We start from the raw sequence: 26,226 nt of genomic DNA on the forward strand, positions 1-26,226 counted from the left end.
GCTATTTTGTAGTCTGTGATCTACAAGTACACCCAGATCCTTCTCTACCAGTGACTCTGCCAGTTTAATCCCCCCTAAGACATACGACGCATGCAGGTTATTAGTACCCAGATGCATAACTTTACATTTATCCACATTGAACCTCATTTGCCAAGTGGATGCCCAGACACTTAGTCTATCCAAGTCATCCTGTAACCTATACACATCCTCTATAGACTGTACCGTGCTACAAAGCTTGGTGTCATCTGCAAAGATAGAAACAGAGCTGTTAATACCATCCTCTATATCATTGATAAATAAATTAAACAGCAGCGGGCCCAGTACTGAACCTTGGGGTACACCACTAATAACCGGGGACCAATCAGAGTACGAATCATTTACCACCACTCTCTGGGTACGATCCATGAGTCAGTGTTCAATCCAGTTACAAACTAAAGTTTCCAAGCCCAAGGACCTTAACTTACCTGTCAGATGTCTGTGAGGGACAGTATCAAATGCTTTGGCAAAATCCAGAAACACTATATCCACAGCCATTCCTCTGTCAAGGCTTCTACTCACCTCTTCATAAAAGCAAATTAGATTGGTTTGACAACTTCTATCCTTAGTAAACCCATGCTGGCTATCACTTATAATACTATTATCCCCTATGTATTCCTGTATGTAATCCCTTATAAGTCCTTCAAATTATTTACCCACAATGCACGTTAGACTTACCGGTCTATAATTGCCTGGCGAAGACCTAGAGCCCTTCTTGAAGATTGGTACCACATTAGCCTTGCGCCAGTCCCTTGGCACAATACCAGACACCAGAGAATCTCTAAATATCATGAACAAGGGTACAGATATTACTGAACTTACCTCTCTAAGAACTCTTGGGTGTAGTCCATCCGGCCCTGGAGATTTGCTTACATTTACTTTACTTAACTTACCTTGTACCATCTCTACATTAAGCCAGTCCAGTACATTACATGATGTGTTACCAGCACTGACCTGGCCAATGTCAGCTCCTTTTTTCATAGTGTATACAGAACTAAAGAACCCATTCAGTAGCTCCGCCTTCTCTTGATCGCCCGTGACAACCTCCCCATTATCATTATTAAGGGGTCCTACATGCTCTGTCCTTGGTTTTTTTGTATTTATATATCTAAAAAAATATTTAGGATTAGTTTTGCTTTCTTCGGCCACCTGTCTCTCATTTTGAATTTTTGCTGTTTTTATTACATTTTTACAGATTTTATTAAGCTCCTTGTACTGTTTAAATGTTATAGCTGACCCATCAGATTTGTATTTTTTGAAGGCTATTTTTTTGTTGTTTATTGCTCTTTTAACCTCATTTGTCAGCCATGTAGGATTTAGTTTTAATCGTTTATATTTGTTCCCCTTTGGTATATATTTAGCTGTATAGTTATTTAGAGTTGATTTAAAGATGTCCCATTTACCTTCTGTATCAGTATTTGAGAACACCTCCCCCCAGTCTATGTCCTGTAGTGCAGCCCTCAGCCCAGGGAAATTTGCCTTTTTAAAGTTATATGTTTTTGCTTTCCCCGTCTGTCTTTGTTTTCTACATTTTAAGTCAAAAGTAACTATATTGTGGTCGCTATTACCAAGGTTTTCCCGCACAGTTACATTACCAACCAGCTCTGCGTTGTTGGAAATGATCAGATCCAACAAGGCATCACTTCTTGTTGGGTCCTCCACAAACTGGCCCATAAAATTATCCTGCAATAAATTTAGGAATTTTCTCCCCTTTGTAGTTTTAGCCAACCCCCGGCCCCAATCTATATCTGGATAGTTAAAATCTCCCATTATTACCACTGTACCTGCCCGGGCGGCCCTCTCTATTTGTTTATACAGCCGACCTTCTATCTCTTCAGTGATATTAGGGGGTCTGTAGATTACACCAAATATTATTTTTTCAGTATTTCCCTCCTTTTGTAATTCTACCCACAGTGATTCCACCTCCTCAGAATCATCACACACTATGGCATCGTTCACATTGACTTTCATACCACTTCTTACATACAGACAGACTCCACCACCTTTTCTGTTCATTCTATCCTTGCGAAACAATGTAAACCCCTGCAGATTGACAGCCCAGTCATGCGAGGAGTCCAGCCATGTCTCAGTGACCCCAACTATATCAATATGTTCCTCCAGTATCAAGGCCTCAAGCTCCCCCATTTTATTTGCTAGGCTTCTGGCATTTGTGAACATACACTTTACATTTCCATTAAGTTTTACACATATAGTCTCACTAATGGGATTTTCAGAGTTATTGGGGTTAATGTAATTTTTTGAGTTATAAGGGCTAATTGTACTATTTAAGTTATTGGGGCTAATGGGATTTTTTGAGTTATTGGGTCTAACGTTATTATTTAAGTTATTGGGGCTAATGGGATTTTTTGCGTTATTGCGTCTAACGTTGTTATTTAAGTTATTGGGGCTAATGGTATTTTTTGAGTTAATGGGGCTTATTGTAGTTATTGAGTTATTGGGTCTAACGTTATTATTTAAGTTATTGGGGCTAATGGGATTTTTTGCGTTATTGCGTCTAACGTTGTTATTTAAGTTATTGGGGCTAATGGTATTTTTTGAGTTAATGGGGCTTATTGTAGTTATTGAGTTATTGGGGCTAATGGAATTTTTTGAATTATTGGGATTACAATTTTTCGGGCTACATTTATTTTTACAGCTGGTTTGTAACGCATGAATCTCCTTATCCACTGTTCTTAACCTCCCCCCACAGGACTCCTCTCCACCCGCCATTATGTCCTGACCCCTCTCTAACCTATCCATCCCACTGTCTGCTTTCTTTGCTTTATTATCCTCCCCCCACTCACCTAGTTTAAATACTCAGCCACCCCTTCCAGGATTCTCTCCCCCAGCACAGCAGACCCCCTTCCATTCAGGTGCAAATTATCCGTAGAATAGAGTTTGTACCCCAATGAAAAGTCAGCCCAGTGCTCTAAAAACCCAAACCCTTCCCCCTCACACCACGACTTAAGCCATGCATTTAACTCCCTAAGCTCCCGCTGTCTTTCCTGCGATGCGCATGGCACAGGAAGTATTCCAGAGAACACAACCTTAGAGGTCCTTCCCTTCAGCTTGGCACCTAGTTCCTTGTAATTATTCTTCAAGGACCTCCACCTACCATGTATTCTGTCGTTGGTTCCCACATGGACCACGACAGCTGGGTCATCCCCAGCCCCCCCTAGTAATTTGTCCACCCTTTCCACCACATGCCGAACCCTGGCACCAGGGAGACAGCAAACCATTCGGTTGAGGTGGTCTTGGCGACAAATTATTCTATCCGTCTTCCTGATTATAGAGTCCCCTACCACAACTAACTGTCTTGGCCTACCTGCGTTACCATCCCCCACACTACTAGTTGAGCTGTTCCCCCGGCTGTTAGGGAGACCAGTATCCACTAGGGTTGCCATCTCTGATACTGAGGCCCTCGCATCATCGCCCAACTTGGCAATTTTACTTGGGAGATCAGAAGCAGAAGTGACCTTCCTTTTCCTTGCCCCCTTTCCAGTCCCTCTAACTACATTAACCCAGCTCCCTACTTGGGCCTCCTGGCTAGTTTCTCCAACCTCCATTTCTGCCCCACTAACTGCTTGCTCTGTAAGATTGTCAATCGCCCTCAATGTTGCATTTTGCTCCTCTAGATCTCTAATACGAGCTTCCAGGTGGGCAACATGCTCACATTTGTCACAGCGGTATTCACCCTGAAGCTGCTGCTCCAGAGATGTATACATGTGGCACAATGTGCACTGAAGAAAACCTCCAATCCTGCTGTCCATATACTTGGTGACAAACAGCTGTTATTAACTATTAAGAAAAACTACTTTTATCAAGGGAGTGTAATACTTACAGTTACAGTGGGTCCTGCTTACAACTCCTGCTTTCTAAACTTCTGCTTATAAAACTTCTCAAATGTAACACTTAATAATACCACACTTTAGAATACAGACCCAGCTTCAGCTAGACTCAGTCAGAGCAGGGCTCACAGAGTTTCCCAGTTAGTTTTATACACCTGAGAGCAGTTAATCAATTAACCCCTCCCCCAGGTGTGCTACAGACAGGAGGAAAAAAAAAAAAAATGCAAGGGCTATGCAACCGCTGGAGACACCCTGTTTGGAAAACAATGATCCACAGTATACTTAGCACATGAACTTCTGCTTATAAAACTTCTCAAATGTAACACTTAATAATACCACACTTTAGAATACAGACCCAGCTTCAGCTAGACTCAGTCAGAGCAGGGCTCACAGAGTTTCCCAGTTAGTTTTATACACCTGAGAGCAGTTAATCAATTAACCCCTCCCCCAGGTGTGCTACAGACAGGAGGAAAAAAAAAAAAAATGCAAGGGCTATGCAACCGCTGGAGACACCCTGTTTGGAAAACAATGATCCACAGTATACTTAGCACATGAACTTCTGCTTATAAAACTTCTCAAATGTAACACTTAATAATACAACACTTTAGAATACAGACCCAGCTTCAGCTAGACTCAGTCAGAGCAGGGCTCACAGAGTTTCCCAGTTAGTTTTATACACCTGAGAGCAGTTAATCAATTAACCCCTCCCCCAGGTGTGCTACAGACAGGAGGGAAAAAAAAAAAAAATGCAAGGGCTATGCAACCGCTGGAGACACCCTGTTTGGAAAACAATGATCCACAGTATACTTAGCACATGAACTTCTGCTTATAAAACTTCTCAAATGTAACACTTAATAATACCACACTTTAGAATACAGACCCAGCTTCAGCTAGACTCAGTCATGTGGATATTGTGGATATTGCTTCCTGATTTCAATGTACGACTGGACTACTTACCTGTCACAGACAAAAGACACACAGGCCAGGTACAACTGGATTGCAGGCAGAAGTTCAGCAGCATCTGATCCAAATTGCCTAAGGGCTGCTGGGACATCACGAACCAACATCTGTAGCTCCTTCTGGACCTCTTCTCCCTACATGGGAGAAAAAAGTAAAGTAGAGCCATAGTTTTAAAGGACAACTGCAGCGGCATTACACTTATCCTCTATCCACAGGATAGGGGATAAGTGTTTGATCGCGGGGGGGTCCGACCACTGGAACCTCCCCTGATCTCCCTAACGGGGTGCCGCCATAAGCACTCATGCTGAGCGCTAAGGCGCGTAGCGTCGACCTAGAGGTCGACGGTGATGCCCCGTCTCCTCCCCGTCCCCATACAGTTCTATGGGGGATGGGGGAGGCACGAATGCTGCCTCCCCGCCTCTCCCATAGAGATGTATGGAGGAGGCGTGCCGGCGGCAATGTCATGCTGCGGCCGGCACGCCCCCCTGTACGGGAGAGCCGCGGCCCCGTACAGGAGATCACAGGGGGTCCCAGCGTTCGGACCCCCCGCGATCAAACACTTATCCCCTATCTTGAGGATAGGGGATAAGTGTTTGTAACGCTGCAGATGTCCTTTAAGAAATTTGCAATTCAGGGTACAATGCGGATATTAGGTGTGCAATGTAAAAGATGTTAGGATTACAGATGTAATTACTAAATGGGCACTCTTAAAACGAATATTTGCTATTGCACTCCTTATGGTAAATAAAAAAAATCTTTCTAATGTACTTTGTTTAAAAAAAATTAGTTTACGATGTTTTATTTGTGTTTAAAAAAGCTGCCACTATAGAGAACATTTCCCCCCATCTCTTGCACAGACTTTGGACTCCTGCTGGCCTGGCAGAAGTCCAAAATTAGGAAATGCAGTCTGGAATGCTGAGGGGGTGTGTGCAGCCTTAGCCAATCATAGTTCATCTCACACTGAACTGCTCTGGGGTGTGTGTAGCAGAGTGAGGGAGGAAGTTCTCCCCTGTATGGCTTAAGATGAGGTCACGCCTGCTGGGGAACGCCCCTTCCCAGTCTGTGAATCTGACTGAGACTGAGCAGAAAATACAGAGCAATATCAAGGTAGTAAACTAAAAACTAATGAAAATAAAGGCAGGGGGTGGTTTATCATGATGGGGGCAGAAAACTGGGAGGATTATAAAATTTAAAAAGATCATGAGAGGTACTTACACTTTTCTAATTTATAGTCAATTCTGTAATCTATAAGATCTATAGTCAAATCTAATGCTAGAAATACATATTAGGTTAGACACTGAATGGGGAAATATTGCAGTTCCCTGCATAGCATAGCTGGGGTGCACCACCCTGTATTCTCAGGACTGCTGGAGATCCAGGAGGTCAGACCCCCACAATTATAAAGTGATGACATATCCAAGCGATGTGCCATCACTTTATAAGATAAGAATACCCATTTATGGTCCTTCCTCCCTTTAAAGGGGTTAACCAGGATTTTAAATATATATCTCAACTGGCTTCAGAAAGTTAAAAAGATTTGCAAATTACTTCTATTAAAAAATCTTAATCCTTTCAGCACGTATGAGCTGCTGAAGTTGAGTTGTTCTTTTCTGTCTAAGTGCTCTCTAATGACACCTGTCTCGGGAACTGTCCAGAGTAGAAGCAAATCCCCATAGCAAACCTCTTCTACTCTGTGCAGTTCCCGAGACAAGCAGAGATGTCAGCAGAGAGCACTGTTGCCAGACGGAAAAAAAAAAAACACAACTTCAGCAGCTGATAATTATTGGAAGGATTAAGATTTTTTTAATAGAAGTCATTTACAAATCTTTTTAACTTTCTGGAGCCAGTTGATATATAAAAAAAGTTTTTTTTCCTAGAATACCCCTTGAAATCAAATTTTTTTTGCCTGCCAAAAAAAGAATAAGTAAATGTCCTAATAATAGGACTTTCAAAAGCCAATTTTACCACCGACTTCCATTTTACAGTTCAGGGTGTTTGATACCTGACAGGACCCTTTACTACCAATAAAAGTAAATGTCCTGTAGACTCACATTGATTCCGTAACGCTTACAGCTGCTGTAATACTGTTCTCGCTGCTCTGCTGCTCCCTGCACACACTCCTCTGCCCGATGCTCACACTCCCCAACAAGCTGCTGACACCGAGTCATCTGTTTCTTCATAGCCGGGATCTCATAGCTCACATTGCGCATTAACAGACTGCCACTCTCCGCTAGGAGAAAAAGAACACATGTTAGTTATCCCCTTTAAAAGGGTACCTGTCTCTTTAAAAAAAACTTCTGACATATCATTGTGCCGGTCCTCGGGGAAAAAAAATGAAGGGAATTCACCCAAGATTTCCACTCAAGAGCTGGTCCTCTAGGACTCCTGCTAATGATAAAAGTCAGGAACTCAGTTCCCATGCATTCCTGCAGGACTTGGGCCCTGATTGTACCATGTCAGAACTTTTGATTGGTGGGGGTCCGGGTGCAGAGACCTCAACAATACCTAAAATGAATGGTTGCCTAAGTGCTGCTGCCTGTTATTTTTAGGAATCGGTGTGAGTCTTAGTGTTGGTTTTAACCAATCAAAACTTGACATGTCAAAAGTTTTTTTTTTTAAAGAGACACCTCCCTATTTATATTCTGTTGGAGTGCTCTGCTGTCTTCTGTAGACAATAAATGAAGCATCGGTCGAGTCTGTGAGCTGTCGCTCCAGTCAGAGTCCTGTAAGATTGAAGGGGAACTCCTATGGAAAACCTTTTTTTTTTTTTTTTTATCAACTGGTCCCAGAAAGTTATTTAAACAGATTTGTAAATTACTTCTATTAAAAAATATTAATCCTTCTAGTACTTATAAGCTTCTGTATGCTCCACAGGAAATTATTTTCTTTTTGAATTTCCTTTCTGTCTGACCACAGTGCTCTCTGCTGACACCTCTGTCCATGTCAGGAACTGTCCAGAGCAGCAGAGGTTTACTATGGGGATTTGCTCCTACTCTGGACAGTTCCTAAAATGGACAGAGGTGTCAGCAGAGAGCACTGTGGTCAGACAGAAAGGAAATTCAAAAAGAAAATAATATAGCAGCTGCAGCTTCTAAGTATTGAAAGGATTAATATTTTTTAATAGAAGTAATTTACGAATCTGTTTAACTTTCTGGCACCAGTTGATTTAAATTTTTTTTTCCAGTGGAGTACCCCTTTAAAGAGGCATTTCAATGATCAAACCCAATGCAGTCAGAAATGTATTCCCCGGTCAGTAGAGAGTGCATAGATAAACATAGCAAAACCCCTTTACTACCAATATGGAAGGTCTATTCTTTTATATAGATGGTTCCTAGAGTTGATCAGAAATAAAAATAAATAAATAAAAGAATTCACTAAGGCTTCATTCGCGTGGCGTTTTTGGTAGTAACGGCATATCACGGTTTTCAGTCCGGTCAGAAAACCGGATACAGGGCAAAAATGAGCCGACCGGAGTCACTATCTGACTCCGGTCGGCTCGGTCAAATGAATGAGATGAGGGCCGGGTCCGGCTGGGATACGGGAGCGCCCGGTTTTCACATTTCCCAGCCGGATCAGGTCAACGTAACTACAAAACATTATGTGAATGCAGCCAAACTCTGTGTGCATGGTACAGTGTCTCCTAACCAGTGTGCCTCCAGCTGTTGCAAAACTACAACTCCCAGCATGCCCGGACAGCCAAAGGCTGTCCGGGCATGCTGGGAGTTGTAGTTTTGAAACAGCTAGAGGCACCCTGGTTAGGAACCACTGGCATAGTATATATATACAGAAAAGGAATATTGTGTGTGTGTGTGTGTGTGTGTATGTATATGTATATATATATATATATTATATATATATATATATATATATATATTTATATATATATATTATATATTTATATATAAATATTATATATATATATAATATATATATATATATATATATATATATTATATATATATATATATATATATATATATATATGCAGCTCTTTTTTATTTTTATTTAAAATGTGTTTCCGACAGTCAATTTAAGACACTGACCTAGATAGGTATTATCCACTTGGTATAGAGAGATCACCTCTTGCCAATCCTGTACAAAAATAAAATAAGGACATGCTATAGATATTTAAAGTAGAAATATCCTGTTAACTAAAACAATGTTTATTGAGGGACTTATTTTAGATACGGTACCTCAAAAAGGACAATACACGCAACACCGAAAAAGCAGCCTAAATCCCCTTGTAGTATTTTTGTGTTTTTCTGTGTATTTCTGTATTCCAGTTGCATGTTACATGATCAGCAGCAATGGACAACACCCCTGGCTTTTTATTTGCATCAGTTTCATAAACTCCATTAAATGTTAGTGTAAGAATGCTTTAAAATGGCTTTCCCTGAAATGTAGGATGAATGGAAAAGCCACATAAGCCAAGACACAAGTGACAGACAGTGATTTGGATACATGCAAACCAAATGCAAATGAAACACAATATGGTCCTTCTAGTTTTGCAGCTGATATAATTGTGACCGCACATACAGAATATGTCAGTATCAATGTTATTAGGTTCTATTAGACTTCGTTTTAGATGTATAGATAGAAGTAAATTAACCCGTATAGATAGAAGTAAATTTGCCGGCACAAAAGACGGGTGCATGCACTAATTTCTGGTCCGGCAAAAATAAAATGGTGAAAAACCGGATGTTAAAATTTAACATTGAAGTCTATGGGAGCCGGATGTTAAAAAAAAAAAAAATCCGCTATCATCAGTTATTGTCAAGTTTTTTAACATCCGTTTTTTGTACTGAGCATGCTCATTACAGCTTTAGAAAAAAAAAGGTTAAAAACCTGATAAAAAAAAAAGTAAAAACGGATGTAAAACTGGTAATAACGCATAACAACGGATGAACATCAGGATTTTTTAGAAAAAAAAAACATTAAAAATAACGGATGATGGTCATTAAAGGGTACCTCTCATCAAAAAAACGTTTTATATATTATAGATTAATGTATGCAGAATAACTTTACAATTGCATGTTATTAAAAAATATGCTTCTTTCTATTTAATTTTCCACTTTGAAGAAATGACCACTAGGGGTCTCCCTTCCAGTCCTGGCAGCAAGCATTTCAGGCTCATGCTGGAGTCCTAAACACTACGAGCTGCCAGTCTGCTTTGTTCACAAAGGAGAACACTCAGAGCTGCCAGCCTGCTTTGTTCACAGTCTGTTTGGCTGTGAACAAAGCAGGCTGGCAGCTCTGAGTGTTTAGGACTCCAGCATGAGTCAGAAATGCTTGCTGACAGGACTGATCAGGAAAAATACAATAGAAAGAAGCATATTTTTCATTAACATGCTATTGGAAAGTTATTCAACATCAAATAAACTTTTGATATATTTTAGATTAATGAATGTTGAATAACTTTCCAATAGCATGTTAATGAAAAATATGCTTCTTTCTATTGTATTTTTCCTGATCAGTCCTGTCAGCAAGCATTTCTGACTCATGCTGGAGTCCTAAACACTCAGAGCTGCCAGCCTGCTTTGTTCACAGCCAAACAGGCTGTGAACAAAGCAGGCTGGCAGCTCTGAGTGTTCTCCTTTGTGAACAAAGCAGACTGGCAGCTCGTAGTGTTTAGGACTCCAGCATGAGTCTGAAATGCTTGCTGCCAGGACTGGTAGGGAGACCCCTAGTGGTCATTTCTTCAAAGTGGAAAATTTAATAGAAAGAAGCATATTTTTTAATAACATGCAATTGTAAAGTTATTCTGCATACATTAATCTATAACATATCAAAAGTTTTTTTGATGAGAGGTACCCTTTAATCTAAAATATATCAAAAGTTTATTTGATGAGAGGTACCCTTTAAGTTATCATCTATTATTACAAGTTATTGCATCCGTTTCTTTTTAATCCGTTATTGTAAAATAACGGCAGTAAAAAAGCAGGATGATACATGTAGTGTGAAAGGGGCTGTAATGAGCATGCTCAGTACAAAAAACGGATGTTAAAAAACTTGACAATAACTGATGAGAACGGATGTTTTTTTTTTTTTTTTTTAAACATCCGGTTCCCATAGACTTCAATGATACATATTTTTGCTGGACCAAAAATTAGTGCATGCACCGTCTTTTGTGCCAGCAAAAATAACGGACATTAGTAAAAATGGACATGCCTGATGCAAAAGGATGTTCAAAAAATCCCATTGACATGAATGTGATTTTTTTCCAGACATTTTCAGGACTTTTTTTCCTTTTTTTTACAGGATGATACCTGTAGTGTGAAAGGGGACTTACTATGGCTTATAAGGTTCTCAATGTATGCAGTGAGTACACCATGATCTTGCTTACATTTTATAGTCAATATATTCTTGCTGTGATGAAAATCAGCTTCCCTGGCTTACAATATTACAACTGGTACAATAACATTCTAACTAAAAAGATAAAAAACAAAAGGATGCACTCCGTAGTGTAATACCTTGGGATATGCAAAAATGCTGAATGTGAACTGCGCTTACCAAGGCGAGTTGTACTCCATCCAATGAGGTAGAGTATATCTGATAGTGGGTCTCTGCATCCACTCCACGCCAACATTCCACTGAAATCCTGGAGAACTCCTCCAACAACCGGCAGGATCAATCGGGCGCTGAGACCATGGTAAGGATAAGGGAATTTATTACCCACAATGCAACGCGCTTCACGGAAGGTCCGCTCCTTCAGGCATCAACGCGTTTCGCGGAAGGTCCACTTCTTCAGGCATCAACGCGTATTCGCGGAAGGTCCACTTCTTCAGACATCAACGCGTTTCGCGGAAGGTCCACTTCTTCATGCCTGAAGAAGCGGACCTTCTGCGAAACGCATTGCATTGTGGGTAATAAATTCCCTTATCCTTATCTTGGTCTTGGTCCTTATCTTATCTGATTGATCCTGACGGTAGTTGGAGGAGTTTTTCTTGGATTTCACAATAACATTTTGGCACAATCGGGTTCAAAAGTCGCAGAAAAATTCACTGAGGTGAAACCATCCAAATTGGTGTACCGAAGTACTAGCACCATATTTATCACACGCCCTGCTCTATTTAATAAATTTGTCGCACGCACACATTTTCCACTACAAGAATTAAAGGTGTACAAAAATGTAAACCTTCCCCCTATGAAGTTTTCACGATTCTACTCGTTAAGTGTAAACAAATAACAAGAAAGAGAAAAACGCAGTCACTTATAAAACATATATGATTTTATTAATTCCGTAGAATGTAAGTACATAAAAATTGTATATATATTAGTTAAAAATATTATTTTTCAAGGAGGAATAAGGCTAAAAGGTGGTGTCACCGGCTCTGCAATGAAGGCTGGGTTGTATATAGTGTATATATTACTGGATCCACCACAATGAGATAGAAAAGATACAATAATCTTGCACACAAATTTGAAAAAACAGGATGTTTAGCAGCATGTAGAAAACATGTATATAAATCTCACAGTGAGAGCAAAAAAATATATGGCATGCAAAATAAAGTGCAGTGTGCATGTAAACAAACATAACATTGCAGGGATATGGCGCTATACCAGAGTACAACAGCAATCAGCAGAGACCGGGACAGCACCACTCCAACGTACGTTTCGGTACGCAACCTTCGTCTGGGAGTGAAGTGTAAATAAAATTCACACTTGCAATCTGGAGAGCCATAGATTATTCTCCGTGACTTGTGCAAACAAAAGGTGTTAGTGACTGGCTGGGAATGGATGGACACATAATGGCCACCGTGACACCAAATTACCTTCTGCTAAGCATCTAGAAATGGTCCTGGCAGAAACAGAGATGTGTAATGAAGAAGAAGAGGTATGTAATGAAGAAACAGAGGTGTGTAATGAAGAAGCAGAGATGTGTAATGAAGAAGCAGAGGTATGTAATGAAGAAACAGAGATGTGTAATGAAGAAGCAGAGGTATGTAATGAAGAAACAAAGGTATGTAATGAAGAAACAGAGGAATGTAATGAAGAAGCAGAGGTATGTAATGAAGAAACAGATGTGTAATGAAGAAGCAGAGGTATGTAATGAAGAAACAAAGGTATGTAATGAAGAAACAGAGGTATGTAATGAAGAAACAGAGGTATGTAATGAAGAAACAGAGGTGTGTAATGAAGAAGCAGAGGTATGTAATGAAGAAACAGAGGTGTGTAATGAAGAAGCAGAGGTATGTAATGAAGAAACAGAGGTATGGAGTGAAAAGACAGATGTGTGTTATAAGGGTGCCACCACTTGTGTCTGGCTGGTTAACAAGGAAACTGTGGGAGCTGCTTGTGCTGGTCAGTGGATCATATGATCCTACCTACTGTTCCCATCACATAATTTCTGCTTCCAACACCTTCTAACAGCTTGGTTAGAACAGCCTAGATGGTGGAAATTTATTGAAACTACCATCCTGCTTCTCTCAGTCTATTGATGCGCCCATCTCAAAGTCTTTCAACTGGGCAAAATATCTTTAAATGTGTCATAGAAGTATGTCTAGCAGTAAGCAATCTCTCACCAAGAGGTACACTACCCACAAGTAGCCTCAGAGCTTTTTTTTGGAAGCACTTTTACCCCATCTTGTGGCAAGACCCAGTGCCTAATCAGAACCAACTTGTAATCATTTACATATCGCCCTGAGACATACCGGCAAGCCAGGTTTTGCAGGAATGCGATATTTCTATATTTTTGTTACTGAGTGTATATTTCTGTCATTTAATACCGAACACTCTGGTTAATACGTTACAAGACTCTCCAAGTCTCGTCCTTTCATAGCACACTTCATTACACCCTTGTCTTGGATCTCCTGATATTACAGCACAGATTACAGTCTCCATGCTGGGAGTTGTTTAGAAGTAAAGCAGACAGAGAATGTACTGTCTCCTGGGCTCCCAGATAAAGTATGGAACTGCATGTGGCCTAATAGATGGAGACCATGCTGTTTTGTTCACGTCAAGAAACAACCCATAGTGCATGAACCCTAAACATCTGAATGTCTTGTCTGGAGCTGAATGAACATTAATTCCACAAAGGAGTTTTGTTTATGGTACGTTTATGTGTATACGTGTGTGTATGTATATATATATATATATATATATATATATATGTATGCGCTTTATCTGTATACATGTATAACGTCCTACCTTCATTCTCTGAGACGAGTATCTTCCAAAAAGGTTTCTGGTGGCAGCTTCTGTTCCTTTCAATATCTCAACAATCTTTAAGCAGTGGAAATAATTGATGTCTGAAATAAGAGGGGAAAAAAGACAAGAGAAAAACATAAATCATAAGTTTCATCATTTATATCACTATTTCCCTCGGTAAACATTAATGGGACACAACAGCATCTGTCGGATATAACTTGCCTGGTTAGACCTGGTTTAGGAAGAGTTCACATGTGGCAGATTTGTTGGACAAATTTCTATGAGGAGTTCTCAAAAAAATATGCACTGCAATTCACATTGAGAAGGCCAGCAGGTTCCCAACATGTGCTGCAGTGCAATTTTTTGGAGCACATATTTCAGTTACACCAGAATAAATAACATCACTTACAGTCATGACTGTAAATGTTGGCGCCCTTGAAATTTTTCAAGAGTATTTCTCACAGAAAAGGATTGCAGTAACACATGTTTTGCTATACACATGTTTATTCCCTTTGTGTCTATTGGAACTAAACCAAAAGAGGGAGGAAAAAAAGCAAATTGGACATAATGTCACCAAACTCCAAAAATGGGCTGGACAAAATTATTGGCACCCTTTCAAAACTGTGGAAAAATAAGATTGTCTCATGCATGTGATGCTCCTTTAAACTCATCTGTGGCAAGTAACAAGTGTGGGCCATATAAAAATCACACCTGAAAGCAGATAAAAAGGAGAGAAGTTCACTTAGTTTTTGCATGGACAACAGAAAGAGGAGAAGAGAACTGTCTGAGGACTTGAGAACTAAAATTGTGGAAAAAAAGATTTGCCTTTGTCCACAGTGCACACATTATCAAGAAGTTTGCAACCCATGGCACTGTAGCTAATCTCCCTGGGTGTGGATGGAAGAGAAAAATTTATGAAAGGTGTGGATAGTGCAGGATAGTCCAGATGGTGGATAAGCAGCCCCAAACAAGTTCCAAAGATATTCAAGCTGTCCTGCAGGCTCAGGGAGCATCAGTGTAAGCGCAAACTATCTGTCAACATTTAAATGAAATGAAATGCTATGGCAGAAGACCCAGGAGGACCCCACTGCTGACACAGAGACATAAAAAAAGCAAGACTAGATTTTGCCAAAATGAACTTGAATAAGCCAAAATCCTTCTGAGAAAACGTCTTGTGGACAGATGAGACCAAGATAGAGCTTTTTGGTAAAGCACATCATTCTACTGAATGAGGCCTACAAAGAAAAGAACACAGTACCTACAGTGAAATATGGTGGAGGTTCAATTATGTTTTTGGGTTGTTTTCCTGCCTCTGGCACTGGGTGCGTTGAATGTGAACAAGGCCTCATGAAATCTGAGGATTACCAACGGATTTTGGTTCGCACTGTACAGCCCATTGTCAGAAAGCTGGGTTTGCGTCCGAGATCTTGGGTCTTCCAGCAGGAAAATGACTCCAAACATACGTCAAAAAGCACCCAGAAATGGATGGCAACAAAGCACAATGAGTCCAGATCTAAATCCCATTGAACACCTGTGGAGAGATCTTAAAATTGCTGTTGGGAAATGGCACCTTCCAATAAGAGAGACCTGGAGCAATTTGCAACGGAAGAGTAGTCCAACATTCCGGCTGAGAGGTGTAAGAAGCTTATTGATGGTTATAGGAAGCGACTGATTTCAGTTATTTTTTTCCAAAAGGTCTGCAACCAAATATTAAGTTAAGGGTGCCAATAATTTTGTCAAGACCATTTTTGGAGTTTGGTGACATTATGTCCAATTAGCTTTTTTTCCTCCCTTTTTTGGTTTAGTTCCAACACACACAAAGGGAATAAACATATGTATAGCAAAACATGTGGTACTGCAATCCTTTTCTGTGAGAAATACTTCTTTTTTTATTTTTTATATTTTAGGGGTGTCAACATTTATGGCCATGACTGTATTTGGAGCATATGGCTCGGGAGTGAGTGTTGGAGATGCAGAACGAATTGCAATGTGGTTAATCTGGATCTAAAAATATCACCATATGCTGCAAAAATCTAAAGCTACAGCTTCTGCAGAGTATTTTGAATACATTAAGATATGCTGCAGATTTCCCACTGCAGATTTACATGTAGAAAACCCATAGCCTATTTGGTGTAGCAGCAAAAAGGAGTTTTGTCACAAAGCAATAAGATAAGCCAACAAAGAAATAAGTACAAATGACCCCGAAAGGAATCCCAGAAAAAAACACCAGAGTCGGAAAAGAGGATCCGGACAATAAATTAAGAATTGGGTGGGTGCTGTGTCCCCCAATGAAGGCTACGATAAAGAGATTTCACGGTGAGTACAAAAAATCTCCTTTTCTTGGTCGTTCTTCATTAGGGGACACAGATACTGATGGGACATACCAAAGCAGCCCCTTGGGAAAGAACAACAACCAGAGGAAGGGAGTCATTCCGGAGACTGAACCCCAGTCTGCCGTAAGGCTCACCGCCCATGGAGATCGACTAGGACGCCAGGAAGGTACCGGCCTAGGAGAGACTCTAAACCAATAGGCCACATAGAGAGACAAGAAAGGGGCGCTTCATAGACCCGATGAGCCGTAGCCAACGTGAAAGGAGGTAGAAAACCAACTTCAAGAAGCGAAGAACCAGACAGAGGCAGAGCCTGTCTGGCAAACAAAAAGGGAAAAGAGAGCGACAAGAGAACCCAGTATGGAGCTCCAACTGAAACCAGACAGCAAGGCGAGAAAACACCAGGGAAAGCGAGCACAGTCAAGGAGAAGACCAGAAATTGTTGGAAAAGAGGAAGAGAGACGAAAACAGTCTCCAGAGAGGCACGGTGCAGAAGATTGAAGACCAGAACCAAAACACTGATGGCTCTAGCCAAAAACCACTGTCCCAGAGCACAGAGCGAACACCCAGGGGGAAAAGCGGAGACATAATGCTATGTCGAGACAAGAAGGGTGGCACAGAAAGACCGCCGGCAAATGGGAGTGCGGAGAAGTCTGGGCAGGATCACTACACATGCCCGAAACTGCAACCATCACTAAGGCCCGAAGAACCAGGGGGGCCGACCCAGAAAAGAAGGCACAACACGGCAGTCTAGGAGAGTTCAAGGACAAGGAGACTAAGGAGGACAAGGACAAGGAGACTCCCAGTACAAGGAGACTAACTGGTCTTGGACCCCAGCGGTCCGAGCTGACCAGAGTGCTCCAAAGCAATATCCCGTCAGGACGGTAACGGAGGGGGAAGCAAAAAGAAACCCAGCTGGGGCTGCCAGGTTCTGGGCACAGGAAGGTTACTCCAAAAGACTATTGTGCCAGCGTAGCACAACTGACACTGTCAAACGGAAGGATGAACACATTCGTCCTGAGAGATTGCGCCAAGGAAGGAGGAAAGCAATGGCAGGAACCAGACAATGGGCGGTGGCTAGACCGGCTGTCGTTGAGCCAAAGATAAATGCATAAACCCCTGCCACAGAGAAGAGTGCCTTGGCTACAGCAATCACGCCCCCTCCCATAGGCTTGCATTGAGGGGCGGAGCGTGACGTCACACGGGGGTGGGGGCGTGACGTCACACGCCGCCGGCCTTGTGGTAGTCGGTAATCAGACCCGGAGCGAACACGCTTCGGGGACTGATTACAAACGGGGTGCCGCGTGCATGATCCCGGGGGTCCCCAGCGGCGGGACTCCCGCAATCAAGCATCTTATCCCCTATCCTTTGGATAGGGGATAAGATGTGTAAGCACCGGAGAACCCCTTTAAAGAGCTATGACCAAGGGGGGAAAAGTCTGTGGCATCCAGACCCCATGTAAGATCGGCACCATGGCCCCTTAAGTGCCCTGTTGATGACCGGCATATCCTCAAACCACAAGTGCCAGTCATCAAAGTGACAGCGCTAGATACCCAGGGAGAATATTAACCCCTCAAGTCCTGGCACAGGCCCTGCCAGAAGGGAAGGGGGGGGGGGTACATTCTCACCCGGACTCCATCTTCATATCCTCACCTACATGGCTTCAGCCAGCTTATGGCCACGCTGCATCATGCCACGCTGTCATAGCGGGGCGAGCAGGGGCAGTGGGGGACCCGGACCCAGGGTACCACCTCCAGGCGCTGGCGATAAGGGGTACACAGCCCATACTGTTATGTTCCGTGCCCCCTTGTCGCATATGGGGGAACAGGTAGGGCCATGCCTCTGAACTCCCACCTGAAAATGGGAAACAAAAGGGAGTAAAAAATCTAACTAAACAGCCCTTACTATAAAATAATAAAAAAGTCTAGGGAGCTCCCAGACCTATGTCTTGCCTCCTCCTGACACTAGCTAAAACTGATTACATCACTTCCAGTGGGCGGGTATATCCTGCCAGTGAGGAATCGACTTTTTTTCCCTAGTGTCAGCGCCTCCTAGTGGCAAGAGCATATACCCATCGTTATCTGTGTCCCCCAATGAAGAGCGACTGAGAAATTGTAATTTTATGCTGGATTCCAGATAAACTGCTGATCTACAGCATATTTATAGACAAAACATTGCATAACATGTTTATCCCAAGCTCTCTATGGCCAGGATATGTACAAAAAAGTCTTAATACATTTAGTTTATATAAATATATCTATCCTGCCTGCAATGCTCTTAGGGGTACTCCGGTGGAAAACTTTTTTTTTGCCAGAACGTTAACAGATTTGTAAATGATTTCTATTAAAAAATCTTTAACCTTCCGGTACCTTTTAGCAGCTGTATGCTACAAAGGAATTTCTTTTCTTTTTGAATTTATTTTCTGTCTGTCCACAGCGCTCTCTGCTAACACCTGATGCCCATGTCAGGAACTGTTCAGAGCAGGATAAAATCCCCATTGCAAACCTATGCTGCTCTGGACAGTTCCTGACACTGACAGGGGTGTCAGGAGAGAGCACTGTGGACAAGACAAAAAAGAAATTCAAAAAGAAAAGAATTTCCTCTGTAGCATACAGCTGCTAAAAAGTACTGGAAGGGTAAAGATTTTTTAATAGGAGTCATTTACAAATGTGTTTAAAAGAGGTACTCCGGTGGAAAACTTTTTCTTTTTTCTTTTTTTAAATCAACTGGTGCCAGAAAGTTAAAGGGGTACACCGGTCCTGAGACATCTTATCCCCTATCCTAAGCATAGGGGATAAGATGTCTCACCGCGGGGGTCCTGCCGCTGGGGACCCCCGCAATCTTGTATTTGCCACCCACCTGTTTGAGCTGCACGCCGCGGTGCCAGCTCACAAACAGCCGGATGGCGACCGCGGGGCCGGAGTACCGTGACGTCACGACTTTGCCCCCATGTGACGTCACCCCCGCCATGCAAGTCTATGGGAGGGGGCGTGACAGTGAGACATCTTATCCCCTATCCTTTTGATAGGGGATAAGATGTCTCAGGGCCAGAGTACCCCTTTAAACAGATTTGTAAATTACTTCTGTAAAAAAATCTTAATCCTTCCAGTACTTATTAGCTGCTGAATACTACAGAGGAAATTCTTTCCTTTTTGGTACACAGTGCTCTCTGCTGACACCTCTGTCCATTTTGAGAACTGTCCAGAGTAGGAGAAAATCCCCATAGCAAACATATGCTGCTCTGGTCAGTTCCTAAAATGGACAGAGGTGTCAGCAGAGAGCACTGTAGTCATGATGTCAGCAGAGAGCTCTGTGTTTCAAAAAGAAAATAATTTCCTCTGTAGTATTCAGCTGGAATTCAGTACTGGAAGGATTAAGTAATTTACAAATCTGTTTAACTTTCTGGCACCAGTTGATTTAAAAAAATATATATTCCACCGGAGTACCCCTTTAACACACATGAAAAGTCCTTTTAATGATGATATTAATATGTTGTGTCATCCCAGCATACCCCCAATATTCTCAAAATCTCACATGTTCCAGACAGGAGATTCCGGATATCCTCATGTTCCGGCATGTCCTGAAGTGCTTGGTTAATCTTTTCTCTAATCTGCAGTACCTTGCTTTGCCACTTGAGGGCGCAGTGTCTACGATCGACCAACCAATCTGTGAAAGAACAGAAAGATCAAAACATTCACATTTTTTTTTTATATATATATATATTCTTTTTATTTTACACGTAAATAAAAAAAGAAGACCGTAAAATTAACTAGCCACTTGTTACAAGAAATTACCACAATTGATTATTTGGAGTATTCTTATTATTACTAATATTTCAGTAAAGAACCTTGACCCTCTGCTCCCCCACACACACAGAGAATCTAAGCCTATTATAACCAGTGAGGGATGGGGGTTGGAGGCAATCCGCACAAAGCTTAAAAGCTTTTTTTTTTCTTTTCTTTTTTTTTTTACCAGAATAGAAGTACACACATCTGCCCCCTAGTGGTGTGAACAAGAAACTGTGTCTGGGAACAAATTATAAGGGTTTTCTGGGACTTTTCTATTGATGTCCTATCCTTAGGATAGGGGTCCCAATATCTGATCTGTGGTGGTCCAGCCTGGCACTCCGCTGATCAGCTGTTTGCCTAAGCCACGGTGCCCCCATACACAGTAAAAAGAAACAGAAGCAGACAGCACCGTATATTGAATAGTGGCCATGTTGGGTACTGCAGCTCAGTGTCCATTCATTTGAATAGGAGCTGACCTGCAATAACCCAGCAGGGCCACTACACATTGTACGGCGCTACTTTTTTCCGGCTGTTTTTTGTATACTAACTTTTTTTGTTTTTTTTTAAACTAAAATTTTAAGGGAAGCTTTAACCCCATCATGTGCAATGGGCTGATTCACTGCTCCGTGTACACCCAGGGGGTGGGGTTCAGGGGAGGAGCCTCAGACCCAGCAATTTGTTAGAATTACATATACCATTGTGTAGAGGAGGAGCAGGGGGGGGGGCAGAGAAGTGATGCAGAGTGTATCAGAAATCCATGGATCCTAGGTTCGCCCCCTGCTCTACAAACCCCCACCCCCCTATCTCGATTCGCTGGGTGGAGGTGTGTACACGGAGCAGTGAATCAGCCCATTGCACATCCCGCACTGTTAAAATTTCCTGTGTGTTAAAGGGGTACTCCGGTGGAAAACTTTTTATTTTATTTATTTATTTTTTAAATCATCTGGTGCCAGAAAGTTAAACAGGTTTGTAAATTACTTCTATAAAAAAATCTTAATCCTTCCAGTACTTATTAGCTGCTGAATACTACAGAGGAAATTATTTTCTTTTTGGAACACAGAGCTCTCTGCTGACATCACAAGCACAGTGCTCTCTGCTGACATCTCCGTCCATATAAAGAACTGTCCAGAGTAGGAGAAAATCCCCATAGCACACATATGCTGCTCTGGACAGTTCCTAAAATGGACAGAGATGTCAGCAGAGAGCACTGTGCTCGTGATGTCAGCAGAGAGCACTGTGTTCCAAAAAGAAAAGAATTTCCTCTGTAGCATTCAGCAGCTAATAAGTACTGGAAGAATTAAGTTTTTTTTTTATAGAAGTAAATTTAGAAATCTTTTTAACTTTCTGGCACCAGTTGATTTAAAATAAAAATTTTAAAAAAGTTTTCCACCGGAGTACCCCTTTAACACATAGAAAATTTTAACAGTGCGGGATGTGCAATGGGCTGATTCGCTGCTCCTTGTACAAACCTTCACCCAGCGAATCGAGATAGGGGTGTGGGGGTTTGGAGAGCAGTGGGCAAACCTAGGACCCATGGATTACCCCTTTAAAGAAAACTTTAGAACACCGACCCCGCAGTTCTGCCAAACAGCTGACTGGTGTGGGGTGCTGGGTGTCTGAACCAATCCAATAGTGATGACTTATCTCAGTGTTTTACCAACCAGTGCGCCTCCAGCTGTTGCAAAACTACAACTCCCAGCATGGCCGGACAGCCAAAGGCTGTCCGGGCATGCTGGGAGTTGTAGTTTTGCAACAGCTGGAGGCGCACTGGTTGGGGAACACTAACCTATCTAAGCCTGATAAATACTCACCCAGCAGTTTGCTGGTCTGGATGTCAATGGGCACATTTTGTATGTCCTGTAAGACAATAAAACAGAATTATGAATAAATTAAAGTTTACTGCATCTTGTCAATGTTTAATACTATAAGATGGATTTTCGGAATAAATTTACCCTCAGCTGCTATTTGCTGAGACCTCACCGCTCAGAGCAACGAAGGGGCTGAGGCACTCTAACCAGCACCTTGTCCCCTTGTTGTTTACACGGGAACAGCGCCATGCATATACTTGTGGCTGTGCTTGGTACTGCAGCTTAGGTCCATTCCCAGCTGACACTAAACCATGCTGAGGATTGGGACAACGGTATTTGGAGGGGCGGTCCACAGCGATCAGATTTACTTCCAAAACCATTAGGGCCCCGCCTGGAGATTCCATGTGCAGGGGGCGCCACCAATACCAATCGGCGCTATGACGGCGCGAATATGACAGTTCCCACACACAGTGCCAACCTGAAAAGCAGATCTGTGGAGTTACACCATACAATGGGCTCTCCTATCATTGGGTAAGTTGGAAAATGGCCATTCAGGGGTCTAGGGAAGTTTGGTAACGGTTTCTGTCAGATGATAGCAAGAACAGGATTTGGGCCACCAGGGGCTCTCAGTGACAGGGATATAGGAACCCCACTGGGGCCCTCAGTAACAGGGATATAGGAACCCCACTAGGGCCCTCAGTGACAGTGATATAAGAACCCCACTGGGGCCCTCAGTAACAGGGATATAGGAACCCCACTAGGGCCCTCAGTGACAGTGATATAAGAACCCCACTGGGGCTCTCAGTAACAGGGATATAGGAACCTCACTGGGGCCCTCAGTGACAGTGATATAAGAACCCCACTGGGGCCCTCAGTGACAGGGATATAGGAACCCCACTGGGGCCCTCAGTGACAGGGATATAGGAACCCCACTGGGGCCCTCAGTGACAGGGATATAGGAACCCCACTGGGGCCCTCAGTGACAGGAATATAGGAACCCCACTGGGGCCCTCAGTGACAGGGATATAGGAACCCCACTGGGGCCCTCAGTAAAAGGGATATAGGAACCCCACTGGGGCCCTCAGTAAAAGGGATATAGGAACCCCACTGGGGCCCTCAGTGACAGGGATATAGGAACCCCACTGGGGCCCTCAGTGACAGGGATATAGGAACCCCACTGGGGCCCTCAGTAACAGGGATATAGGAACCCCACTGGGGCCCTCAATAAAAGGGATATAGGAACCCCACTGGGGCCCTCAGTGACAGGGATATAAGAACCCCACTGGGGCCCTCAGTGACAGGAATATAGGAACCCCACTGGGGCCCTCAGTAAAAGGGATATAGGAACCCCACTGGGGCCCTCAGTAAAAGGGATATAGGAACCCCACTGGGGCCCTCAGTGACAGGGATATAGGAACCCCACTGGGGCCCTCAGTGACAGGGATATAGGAACCCCACTGGGGCCCTCAGTAACAGGGATATAGGAACCCCACTGGGGCCCTCAATAAAAGGGATATAGGAACCCCACTAGGGCCCTCAGTGACAGTGATATAAGAACCCCACTGGGGCCCTCAGTAACAGGGATATAGGAACCCCACTGGGGCCCTCAGTAACAGGGATATAGGAACCCCACTGGGGCCCTCAGTAACAGGGATATAGGAACCCCACTGGGGCCCTCAGTGACAGGGATATAGGAAACCCACTGGGGCCCTCAGTAACAGGGATATAGGAACCCCACTGGGGCCCTCAGTGACAGGGATATAGGAACCCCACTGGGGCCCTCAGTAACAGGGATATAAGAACCCCACTGGGGCTCTCAGTAACAGGGATATAGGAACCCCACTGGGGCCCTCAGTAAAAGGGATATAGGAACCCCACTGGGGCCCTCAGTAACAGGGATATAGGAAACCCACTGGGGCCCTCAGTAAAAGGGATATAGGAACCCCACTGGGGCCCTCAGTAACAGGGATATAGGAACCAGACTAAGGCCCTTAGTGACAGGGATTTAGGAACCTTAATGGGGCCCTCAGTAACAGGGATATAGGAACCTCACTGGGGCCCTCAGTAACAGGGATATAGGAACCAGACTAAGGCCCTTAGTGACAGGGATTTAGGAACCTTAATGGGGCCCTCAGCGACAAGGGTTTAGGAACCCCACCAAGATCCGTAGTGACAGGGATTCAGGAGCCCTAATGGGGTCCTCAGTGACAGGGATTTAGGAACCCCACCAGGGCCTTCAGTGAAAGGGATTCATGTGCCTTAATAGGGCCCCCAGTTACAGGGATAGAGGAACCCCCCCAGGGCCCCCCAGTGACAGGGATTATGGAACCTCAATGGGGCTTCCAGTGACAGGGATTTTTGGGACCCCACCAGGGCTCCAAGTGACAGGGATTCAGGAGCCCCAATGGGACCCTCAGTGACAGATTCAGGAGCCCCAATGGGACCCTCAGTGACAGATTCAGGAGCCCCAATGGGACCCTCAGTGACAGATTCAGGAGCCTCAATGGGACCCTCAGTGACAGATTCAGGAGCCCCAATGGGACCCTCAGTGACAGATTTAGGAGCCCCAATGGGACCCTCAGTGACAGATTCAGGAGCCCCAATGGGACCCTCAGTGACAGATTCAGGAGCCCCAATGGGACCCTCAGTGACAGATTCGGGAGCCCCAATGGGGCCTTTCTAAAAGCCATGTAGATTTTTCAGTGTTGTTTTGACATTGCCACTTAAGTCAACAGGACACGGCGCTGATATTGTAAGGAACTTGGTGTGGTATACGTTTCCGAATAATCTTAGATTTAAGCTGCCTTCAAGTGGGCCTTGTTGCCCATAGCAACTAATCATGGAGAGAGAGAAAAAATGTTCTGCTCTGGTAAATAAGCCAGCTGCACTGTAATTGGTTGCTATGAGTCACATGATATGTTTTTGGACAGGTAGTCCCTCATACAGCTCCATGACAGCTGTGGCCTGGACCAGCGTAGACCAGCTGTTTCAAAACTACAACTCCCATCATGCCCGGACAGCCGAAGGCTGTCCGGGCATGATGGGAGTTGTAGTTTTGCAACAGCTGGAGAACCACAGGTTAGGGAACACTGGGCTACACACCGTTACCATTTCTATCACACTGTCAGTGACTCCTCTCCCAACACCGAAAGAGCACCGACCACACGCCGCCCCCCACTGCTTACGGACAGACCTGCATCCCGGCTCCGGTGACTCCTAGGACACGTGTACCGGACGCACAGTCGTTGACCAATCACAGTCTAGCGTGCGGCTGACATGGCCCCGCCCCTACAGGGAATCCACCAATGAAGGAAGGGGGGGGCGGGACTACGCTATTAGACTGAACGTTCTAACGTGTGAGCTACAGAGGCAGGAAGTAACGCTAGGGGCAGTAGAGACATCCTGTATGTTACGTGTATTATCCCTATTAGAGATGAGCGAACTTACAGTAAATTCGATTCGTCACGAACTTTTCGGCTCGGCAGTTGATGTCTTATCCTGCATAAATTAGTTCAGCTTTCAGGTGCTCCTGTGGGCTGGAAAAGGTGGATACAGTCCTAGGAGACTCTTTCCTAGGAATGTATCCACCTTTTCCAGCCCACCGGAGCACCTGAAAGCTGAACTGATTTACGCAGGATAAGTCATCAACTGCCGAGCCGAGAAGTTCGTGACGAATCGAATTTACTGTAAGTTCGCTCATCTCTAATTCCCTATATAGTTCCTATGTAACCTTACATTATCTCTATAATAAAATATTTTTAACTTGTTTTTAACTCTTCGAAATGGAAATTATTACTGTAAACAAGTATATATGTGCAGAAGGGGGACCATTACAGAAACGTTACATTAATAACATTAAAGGGGTACTCCGGTGAAAACCTTTTTTCTTTTAAATCAACTGGTGGCAGAAAGTTAAACATATTTGTAAATTACTTCTATTAAAAAATCTTAATCCTTCCTGTACTTATTAGCTGCTGAATAATACAGAGGAAATTCTTTTCTTTTTGGAATGCTCTCTGATGACATCACGAGCACAGTGCTCTCTGCTGACGTTATTACAATAATAATAACACTTTATTTATTGTTTTCCTTAGTGGGATTTGAACCCAAGTCCCCAGCAGTGCTAACCACTGAGCCACCATGCTGCCCTTAGCACACATCTGCTATGCACGGTTGCTAAAATGGACAGAGATGTCAGCAGAGAGCACTGTGCTCGTGATGTCATCAGTGTTCCAAAAAGAAAGGAATTTCCTCTGTAGCAATCAGCAGCTAATAAGTACTGGAAGGATTAAGATTTTTTAATAGAAGT

General features: G+C 43.2%; 1 protein-coding gene across 3 annotated transcripts in view; it reads right to left on the minus strand.

Annotated features, from left to right (window-relative positions):
* The window catches only part of CDK5RAP3 (CDK5 regulatory subunit associated protein 3), a 40,651-nt gene extending 15,433 nt beyond the window's left edge, over positions 1 to 25,218 (minus strand). Inside the window, exons 1-7 of one of the 3 annotated variants that reach the window (XM_056549024.1) lie at positions 25,111 to 25,218; positions 21,921 to 21,966; positions 19,856 to 19,987; positions 13,992 to 14,092; positions 8,888 to 8,936; positions 6,896 to 7,074; positions 4,842 to 4,978 (exon numbers count right to left, since the gene is read on the minus strand). In XM_056549024.1, the coding sequence (XP_056404999.1) occupies positions 4,842 to 4,978; positions 6,896 to 7,074; positions 8,888 to 8,936; positions 13,992 to 14,092; positions 19,856 to 19,987; positions 21,921 to 21,966; positions 25,111 to 25,116 (650 nt within the window). In that variant the 5' untranslated portion in view covers positions 25,117 to 25,218. Of the gene's footprint in view, positions 1 to 4,841; positions 4,979 to 6,895; positions 7,075 to 8,887; positions 8,937 to 13,991; positions 14,093 to 19,855; positions 19,988 to 21,920; positions 21,967 to 25,019 lie in introns of all 3 variants that reach the window. The other 2 variants (XM_056549025.1, XM_056549023.1) reach the window with 2 other exon arrangements.
* Between the last annotated feature and the right edge of the window lie 1,008 nt (positions 25,219 to 26,226).

This window comes from Hyla sarda, chromosome 12, assembly GCF_029499605.1.
Source record: "Hyla sarda isolate aHylSar1 chromosome 12, aHylSar1.hap1, whole genome shotgun sequence".
In the NCBI taxonomy this organism is placed as follows: domain Eukaryota; kingdom Metazoa; phylum Chordata; class Amphibia; order Anura; family Hylidae; genus Hyla; species Hyla sarda.